Source organism: Montipora capricornis, chromosome 11 (genome assembly GCF_036669925.1).
Source record: "Montipora capricornis isolate CH-2021 chromosome 11, ASM3666992v2, whole genome shotgun sequence".
In the NCBI taxonomy this organism is placed as follows: Eukaryota; Metazoa; Cnidaria; class Anthozoa; order Scleractinia; family Acroporidae; genus Montipora; species Montipora capricornis.
Window position 1 is genome coordinate 27178673 of NC_090893.1, and position 10000 is coordinate 27188672.

At 39.7% G+C, this 10000-nt stretch overlaps 2 protein-coding genes across 4 annotated transcripts in view; both read right to left on the reverse strand.

Annotated features, from left to right (window-relative positions):
* Positions 1–2756: 2756 nt before the first annotated feature.
* Positions 2757–7758, reverse strand: LOC138025034 (tetratricopeptide repeat protein 28-like). The gene is made up of 2 exons (XM_068872274.1): positions 7203–7758; positions 2757–6784 (listed from the first exon to the last, which is right to left on the reverse strand). The coding sequence occupies exons 1-2, from the start codon at positions 7756–7758 to the stop codon at positions 6765–6767; spliced, it is 576 nt and encodes a 191-aa protein (XP_068728375.1). The 3' UTR covers positions 2757–6764.
* An 83-nt stretch (positions 7759–7841) lies between these two features.
* The window catches only part of LOC138025029 (tetratricopeptide repeat protein 28-like), a 16380-nt gene continuing 14221 nt past the window's right edge, over positions 7842–10000 (reverse strand). For all 3 annotated transcript variants that reach the window (XM_068872262.1, XM_068872260.1, XM_068872261.1), the window contains one exon: positions 7842–9983. In XM_068872262.1, the coding sequence (XP_068728363.1) occupies positions 7842–9935 (2094 nt within the window). In that variant the 5' untranslated portion in view covers positions 9936–9983. The remainder of the gene's footprint in view (positions 9984–10000) is intronic.

Sequence of the window (10000 nt, forward strand, 5' to 3'; positions counted from 1 at the left end):
GATTATAACTTTTAGTATATTTCAAATGCACGGACTGCACGTGCCACAACTAATCGTCTTGTTACCTACAAAGAAAATGTACCGTCGCCGTTGTCGGGACCCTTGACTGCGAGGTCTAACCAGAAAAAAGGTTTTGAAAAGGCTATTTAATGATTTTTTTTTTGTGAAATAAAATAGGCCATTCTACAGTTGATTGCCCAGTGACCTAGCCTATGAATGGCTGCGAGGCTGACGGTGGCCTTGTAACGTGACGTTGCGGCAGCCATGTTGATGTATCTAAACAGCTGAACGCCTGTCATTGTTGGTGTACCCAACTAATCCTCTGGGAATTGAGCTCTGTTTCCATGCAAAAGTTTTTCTTTGTTTCGATGGAATAACATAGCTACTGATCACGTGTGTGAAAACACTCTATTGATATAGACCTTATTACGGTTATCATGTAAATTGTGTTGTTGTAATTCTAATTAGTCAACATTAACATTAAAAAGGCACAAAGGTTTGTATCAAAGCAAGGTCACCGGCAGCCTCGCTTCCATTCTTAGGCCAGGTAACTTAGCTACCACTGTAAAAATTAATGGTCTGTTGTCCAAAAATCTCCTGGAAATGCAGATGACCCTATTGACGCAACGAATCATGCTCGTGTATGAACTGCCGAAACGCACGATTTTCACTCTCTTGTACCTCTCTTTCACTTGTGCGAGCTGGCAAGTCAAAATGGCCGATATTTTATAAGCTCTTCCGATTTGGCTGTTGTAAATGGCCCTCTTTGTCTCTAGTTAGATTTTCCACAACGGGATATAAACCGAATGAAAAATAGAAGAGGTCATAAACTAAAGCACTAGTAGAGAAAAAAAGATTAGCAAGATGTTTGTTACATCTCCACATCTTTGAAGCATGGAACAAAAACAAACTGGTACACCAAAGAATACGGTTCGCTGAATCATTCAATCGAAGTGCGCGCGCATCATCTGAGAGATAACTTGATAACACCTTGAAGTGAACGCACGGCTTGGATTCTGCGAAACTGACTCACGCAGAAAATGTTTTTGTTGTTGCCGATAAGGGGACATTAATTAAGCAGTCATCGAGAATTCCAGTTGCATCTTCGTTAAAACAGTAATAAACAAGATCGCACATTCGAGATGACGAAATGCACTTTATATCTGTTAAACTGCGGTTTTAAGAAGAGATCAACGGCTAGGCTTGGACCATCTTCTGCATCATAACCAAAATCGTTGGCTATCAGGGCTAGTTTTGTTAACTACTTACTCAATAGGCCTTTTGCAACAATTGGTCACATGACTCATAATCGGTGAACTGGAAACGAAATGGAAAGACGGTGTTTGGCTTGACCAGAATTCAAATTTTCCGAAAAATAGCACTCAAGGTAGATATTTTATGATAATTTACACACTCGCGAATTCCATACTTTTGTTTACGAACGAAAAGCTCTTGCCCTCCAGTGGAATTTTCCATAATTAAGCGCCAAAAAGAGAGCTAATATTCCTATTCTTACCAAGGGTCAAATAAGTGATCGCGAGAGTAAATGTGCAAGGGTGGAAAGTTTCAGACGACAAAAAATTAAAAGAGGTTTGAAAACTTAGGAAAATACAAGGATTTGTATGAAAATCATTGAAGCATGACTAGATGGCAAATCGTCAATCCTTTTCCCATACAAATCCTTACAATTTCTTTCAACTGTAAAAACACCAAATTAAACGATATACTTACGAAAATCGACATGGTAGCATATCTTAAGCTGCTCTTATATTTCTGGAAAACTTAGTAATTCATGTACTCAGCAGAGTCCACGTGTTTGTGAAAAAGAAGTCACGTGACTAATTGTTACAAAAGGCCTATTTTCCACATTCAGCAGATTAGAGCCGAAACTACTTTTTTAACTGACAAGAACACGTCTTCAAAGACAACTCTAACAACTCTACGAAGAAAGAGATTCAGAAGTCCCTCTTGATCTCGTTTCGACCAATAAAGTTGTCAAAAACACAATTGTCAGAGAATCCAAATCGGCACAATTGCGAGACCACATGTATTCTTTTATTGGCTAATTCATTCATACAAGATAGTAAAGGCCCGGGCAAAAGACTTTAACATTTGCTTCAACATCCCTTCGATTTTGTAGAACAGCGATCTTAAAACCGTTTGTTCCCCCATTTCAATTGTGTTGAAGCGTGTTGAATAGAAGTTGAATCGATGTTGAATGAGTTTAAAAGCATTTAAACTTCGCTTTAACAACCATTCTACATTTCTTTTGTTTTCACAAATGTTGATCGAAGTTGAGGCCGTCTGTCCCCATCTTTCAACATTGCTGGGTATGAGCGTGCGCACTAATCGGTCTCGCAGTGACGTAGCCATATCCGTATCCATAGTAATAACCACGGCTGCAGCCTTAGACTGATGTTGAACCTTTTGTTGGATGATATGTTGAAACCGTTTGGCCACCCCATCAGTCAACATTGTTCAACATCGCTCAACATCATCCAACAACATCGAACAGATGTTGAAGCCGTTTGCCAAAGCCGTAAGCAAGATTCAATCGTTTGCGGGAAAAAAAGAAATAAAAAAATGGTAGAAAAGGTCTTTACCGCTTGTTTGAAAAGTCAGTGAAACACTACAGTCAGTGGCCAAAGTGTTAAGAGACGACTTTGTGGCAAGGCCGGGAATTAGCTCTGTCGTTCCTCACCTTTCTGCTCTGCGAGCAGGTAACAAAAGGATAATGACCACCAAGAGTACGGTTCAACCGTGGATATTTGCTCTTTAATTCTTAACTATATGGTCGTACAGCATTCACTTGTCTACTGTTCTGAGGTTCTGGTACAACTGGGTCAGCTTTTCGTTCTCAAGGACTTAGCTTCACGCTGTACTGCTCTCAACAAACTTTTGCTCACAAAGATCGCGAATAAATACCCACCGCAAGACGGCGGGTGCGAACTGGTCAATCAAAACCCATTATGGAGTCAATTGTTGAACAACCACAGCTGTGGGGAAAACAAAAGACCGAAACCTTTGTGAAAAGACCGAACCAAAGTTGACCCAGACGCCGAAGTATTAAACCAAGGTTATTCGCACAGTACAACAATTACAAGGAGTGAGTATACTGACAAAACCACACTAAAATACCCTTGACTTGCAAGAAACTATAACAGTACTTTTTAATCATGTGCCTAATATAGCCCTATTAAGAAAGACGTTTTTAATTATCCCGACACCTAAACTTGCACTTGTCTTTCTAAAGATCCGACAAGACAAAAAGACTTTCTCATTGCAGTTTTACATGCTGATCAGTACAACCGCGTTGCCATGAAAAGGAATACCTTGGCCGTAGTGAGTACAAGGCCGAAACGCGAGTCTGACATGGATGTGGAGAGCTATCAACAGAAACTGGCAAAACGGTCGTTTGGAATGACCCCTTGCTGTGTCTGTGACTGGTCGCTAAGGTCACTGAGGCCATACAGCTGACCTTCATTATCGTCTTAAAATTCTAATCATATCCTCAATTTCGATGTAAATAAAAGAATTCTTCCGAAACCATGAGACTCCCTTAATGACCTTGCACTTACTAACTCAAAGGTGTGTTCTATTATGAGTATGTACTGAAAAGTCTTTCAATTAAACACAGCAAGAACGAAAAAGCAATAACAACAAAGGATTAATATAACAAAAACGAACAACTGCAATCATTAAGAATAAGTACCGACCACATTATAATAATATCGCTAAAACGAACCATTAAAAGAGTTATGAATATCAACGTACAATCATCAGACAAAGAGTGTATTGGGGCGCTTTCCATGTTAGCATAGCCGAATAATGAAGCATCTTTCGTTTCGAAATTTTTGTCCTTTTTTTCTTGTTTAACAAATGCTCGCTCACACGGCACATTGACAGACATAAGAGGAAAATATAGACCACTCTCAACTCTTTTCTCTGTGAGTAAAGCACTAATTATTCAGAGCTTTCTCTTCTAAACAACATTAGAGGTTTCACATGTTTATTTTCAAGATAAGCTAGGATAACTAGACGATGATTATATGAGTATATCGTGTTGTATGTACTTATGCAAGAGTCCATCACCCAATAGTAAGATTTACCCAAATTGACCTGTAGTCCCCACCAGCGTCAGAAAAGTGCCTACTTTAAAATCAAGTATTACGGGAAAATAAACAATAGACCAATTCGGCCGACCCAATGTTACACCCAATTCAAACCCTTTGGGAATAAAACGTTTTATTCCAGGTATTTCCTTATCATTTAAATGTGAATGCCTCATCATGCAAGTACAACACACCAAGAACCTTAACCTCGGGAGATTTGAATAAGTGATTTGTAACCTATCTCTAGAGACACAGATAACAATGATGTAAAGTTAAATTGCTGGTGGACGAACAAAAGAAGCTCATGAGAGCTCTTCTGCTTTTGTCCACAAACATGGCGACGATAACGTAACGTGAAAAGCACCCATTGGATATTACATTTGGTCTATTGTTCATTTTCTTGCAAAACTTAGTTCAAAGGGAACCTTCGCTTAACTCCCACTAATGAATAATTTTCAACCCAACAAAAAAATGTTTGCAATCAAATCAGCTCGACAATTTTCTCCAAAAACGTGTTTTGATCAACAGAAATGAACTTTAAAATCACTGTTTTTATTTTCAAATTTCCCGGGCATGGCCATCTTAAAAAACTGTGACGTGTTACCAGATTCTTACACTTGGATAATGGACTCTTGCTTATTATAGTTCATTACACCACCCATTTGAAGTACGGGTTTCCTACTTAGTGTACATTGTCAAATATGTGCATTGATTGTGATATTTAGGTTATTTTGCATTGAAAGTTTATAAAAATACAGTAGAATGAAATATCTCCACAGCCTTTCGCTGCATACTAATTCAGAGACCAAGTATCACTCCTGTATCAGTATACGTTATGGAAGTTTCCCTGAGAAATCGCGCCTCGAAGAAATCAGCCTACGAAATCCGGAAGTTTAGCTAACAATTTTTTTTGCCTTCTTTAAACTTTAATTGCATACTTATTAAGCGATCAAGCAGCTAACTATTTTGGAATGAAAGCTCAAAAACTGTATAGTAAAAATAACATTTATACAGGCGCGCATCAGGGGAAGCCTCTCTCTCCCATACTTGGCCTGGGAGTCTATCCTTTCCCGAGTAGATTTATTTATAGAACGTCTTCCTTGGGAGATTCAGCACACCCACTGTTGTAAAAGCCAATCAAAACAGAGCTATCTCAAGGTCAAGGAAATATGATACTTTTCCCAGGAAAAACCTGTTCCCAAAATGAAATTTGCTCGGGAAAGGGAGAAAATCGAGCAAAGAAATCACCTCAAGAAATCTGGAAGTTTGCCTAATAAACACTGTTTGCAGTCTTTAAACTTTAAATGCACACAAATTAAGAAAGGACTTTTATTTCCTAGTTTTTAGGATTCTAGAAGTTCTAACCCTAAAAAATTGTCTATTTTTGAAGTCTTTTTTCTCGGTCCCTCTGTGGAAAGAGTCTGAGAATATCAACATGTCAAACACATTTAATTGATTCTGGGTCCCATTTAGAGGATTTCTTTTTTCACAGAAGAGTTCTAGCCCCTAAAACTTACTATGCATACTAATTACTAGATCAGCTAATAGGCCACTTTCGTTATATAATTCAGATTACAAGAGAGGATAAAGACAAAGGAAAGTGGATGATATTCTAATATAATTCACATTACCTGCAACTTTTTTCTATTGTCTTTGTCCTCTCCGCCTCACTATCAAGCTGAATATATATATATATTTCAAAAAAATGGTCTCGTCCCTATTCTCCCATCCCATAATGCAATACGTTTTGAGGGGTTCTTTACGTAAAAACAATACAAGTTATTTGCTCTTGGGACTGTATGATGCTTCAGTGAACTGGATATCCACGATTGTTTTACTGCAAACAACACCCCCTAAATTATGGGACCGGCGAAAACAGTGAATGAGCTATTTTACAATTACGGCAGAACTACCTGACACCTATGAATTGAGGCGAGGTTGTCGTTGACCTTGTTTCAATATAAACCCCTCTGCTCTTCTTATGTAGATAAAGATTAGTGAGCATTAGAAAAATATGATTTATATGATCAGAGCAGTGAAGTCTGTATCAACACAAGATCAAAGCCAGCTTTCAATGGCTACTTATTACAAGACCGGGCAACTTTGCCATAAGGTTTTACTATTTGAAAAAAAAAAAAACAAAAAACAAACAAGAGCAAGAACAAGAATGATTGTGGCACACAGTAAAGTCAACATTGGCTTTTTAGTCCTTTTAGATAGGGAAAAAAGACTGTTTATAGACACTGTCACTTGATCTCATATGGGAACCTAGTAAACGGATCTAAAGAGGTATACTTGTCACAAGTTTAATGAAAAAAAAGAATACCTGAAAAGCAGACACAAAAGAGTTGGAGGTATAATTAAGTAATCTGCTTCATTTATGGAAGCAGACCATTTTGTCAAGTCTTCGATTTTCTTTTAGGTGATTATCTAAACCTGCAGAGAGGCTTAAAAGAATTATTATCTTACCATTACTTCAATTTCTTGGTAAAATAAGTTAATGAACCTACTTTAGCAAAATTCACATATCTTTTGTCTACCTTAGCGTGATCGCCACTTGGGTACAAATGCTTTCAGATGTTTTCAACAAGCCATACAATAGAAATAACGAAAATGACACGTTGACGTATCAGCGGCCAACAAATAGGTTTCTCAAGTTTTAGATGCTGTTTCTGAAAAACAAAATGTATAAAGAAAAGAGATAGCGAGTTAAAAGGTAAATCGGGATATATTTCTGATTGCTAAATGAATAAAAAAAATTATGGTAATCCATCGTTTCTGCGTTGTTATAATAGCAGCAGGACCAGTTCCTATTCAACTGTCACTGCGACATGTAGAATGTAAGCCCTCAATACATAACTTAACTTTAAATAGGTGACTGGAAATCAGTGATTTCCTGCCAGTCCAACCCCATGAATGCAAACAATGTTTATCTCAATGGCCATACAAAACAGTTTGTAAAACAACTACATTAGCGACTGAGTTTGAAATCAGATTACCTGTTCCTGTTCCTCTAGACAATTTGTCGATAAAAACCCTGTACAACGTATTACTTCTCTGTAATTAGAATTATATTTGAAAAGCACTTACCATTCTTGTCCAGTTTGTGTTGCCCAAATTCAAACGTGACATCATCGCCAATTAGCACAAATGGCGCCCAGTATTTTACTGCGGAGTACTTCTTTGTCTCTCGAAGAGATTTCATGGCATGATGAAGAGATAAACTTGCACTTTTGTTATCTGCCAAGTTTTGGTAGAAACATTTCATAAACAGCAAGGTCGCCTCGTCATCAATCGCCCACAGTGACACCAGAACAGACCGGGCACCAGCACACAGGAAAGCCCTGGCTATTCCCACCACACCCTCACATTTTAGCTCTCCCCGACCACTATGACAGCAACTCAGCACGACCAGTCTTGCCTGAAGTCGAATTGCATGAACATCACTCATTGTTAACAAGTAATCTTCCTTTTCAGGGACCTGGGATGCGCGTTCTGGATTTGGGGCCAAAGCAATTTCTCCAAATGCGGGATCTCCATGTGCAGCAATGTGGATTAAAGCAACTGACTTCATTCTTTTCAGCACCTCATTTTTTGTTGCATTTTTGCCAGTGAGAGGCCCGGTCTGCAGAAGTTCTGCAATCATCTCAACCTCTTTCTTTGCGCAGGGCAACTGTTCAATTGGTTCACCATTGTTGTAAGTAACTTCTTTTAAACAGGGATCTCCCACTAGCAGTGCCTCACTCTTACAGGAGAGTCATCAGGTGCACCAGTGATCACTTTTAAAGCGGTCAACGATGGAACAGTACGGATGCTGACAGAGTCACTCAATGCAGAATAAGGCGCCAAACAAAATGGTCCATCAGGAACAAAGACTAGGTCAACACCTTGGAGTAAATCTTCAATTGGACTGACTAAGACATCATACAATGGCTGCAAACAGTTGACGGAGAGCCTCAAGGACGAAGAGGTTTCCTGAACAGCTTCTCTAAGGCAAGGGGATTCGTCGCGTTGTCGGTCAAGCGAGCGGTTCTCACATTGAACAACAGTTCCCATGCTAATCTGTTTGAGTGTAGTTTTCATCAGTGATTCAGCACTTTCATTTTCGATTTCTTTTTGCCTGAAGTGCATCATGCTATCTTTTCTCAGCAGCCAAAAACTGATTCTGTTTCCTTCAAGTGCTGTGAAAACTGTTTGTGAAGGTAGACATTCTAATAAAGCAGAGACAGTTTCCTTCGTCGTAACTTCTGAGGAAAGTTCTTCATCAACGCCATATTGCACCTTCAAAATGTCTGTCAAAGCTTGTGCTCGTCCTTGCTCAGCGGCATGTAAAGCCTCATCAACCTCTCCATTCTTCAAAAGTGCTCTCCACAGAGCAGTGTACGCCCCTTGTTTTGTGTCACGAAAACTTATTTTCCATGAATCTTCTGACTGAAGAAGACGCCTTGTTTCATCAAAATATTTTACGCTTAAGCGATAGTAATTAAGGGCTGTGCAGATGGAACCAGAAAATTCATGGGCACTTCCTAACGCACAACATGCATTTCCCTGCTCTAATGGGTTCCCCGTTTCCTTAGCAATACTAAGACTTTGTTTGAAAAGGGAAATAGCATTTTCAAGCTCACCCTTGCTGAAACAGGCAAGCCCAAGATTGCAATAGGCTTTCCCCTCCCCAACTCTATCACCAACTTCTCTCGCAATACTAAGACGTTGTTTGTAGTACTGTATGGCTTGCCTAAAATCGAGCAGACTGGCACAGGCATTGCCGAGATTCCCACAGGCTCTTCCCTCCCCGGCCCTATCACCTACTTCTTTTGCAATATTAAGACGTTGTTTGTGGTACTCTATGGCTTGCTTAAAATCGCACAGACCTTCATAGGCATTTCCGAGATTGCCATAGGCTTTTCCCTCCCCGGCCCTATCCCCAACTTCTTTTGCAATGCTAAGATCTTGGTTGTGGTACTCTATGGCTAGCTTAAAGTTGCCTATTGTGTCGAAGGCAAGGCCGAGATTACAATAGGCCATTCCCTCACTGGCTCTATCCCCTACTTCTTTCGCAATGCTGAGATGCTGTTTATGGTAATCTATGGCTTTCTTAAGATTGCCCATTCTATCATAGTTATTTCCCAGACTGCCATAGGCCCCTCCCTCCCAGGCCCTATCCCCTACTTCTTTTGCAATACTAAGATATTCTTTATTGTACTCCAGGGCTTGCTTAAAGTTGCCCATCTCACTGTAGACACGTCCGAGATTGCCATAGGCCGCTCCCACTTCGGCCCTATTTCCTACTTCCTTCGCAATACTAAGATATTGTTTGCAGTACTCTAACGCTTGCTTAAAATTGCCCATTTTCTGATAGACAACCCCGAGATTGCTAAAGGCGCTTCCCTCGTGGGCCCTAACACCTACTTCTTTTGCAATACTAAGCTGTTTTTTGAAGTACTCTATGGCTTGTCTAAAATTGCCTATACAGTCATAGTCAATGCCGAGATTGCCATAGGCTCCTCCCTCTGCGGCTCTATCTCCTACTTCTTTTGCAATACTAAGGTGTTGTTTGTGGCACTCTAAGGCTTGCTTAAAGTTCCCCATTCTGTTATAGACAACGCCGAGATTGCAGTAGGCATTACCCTCCAAATCCCTACACCCTATGTCCTTAGAAATACGTAATGCTTCTGTGTAATTCCTTATGGCCAGTTTAAAATCGGTAATGCCATAATAATAGGCGCCCAGGTCAAAATAAGCCAGACCTTCCGTTAGTCTGGCTACCTCTTTACAGAGTTCTTGCATATGCTTTCCCAAAACGTCCAACGTTCTATCCACCATTCTTGATAATCAGAATAAGGCAAGTATTCTTTGAAAGCAGGGGTGCACCTAGAAGAAAAATAGAC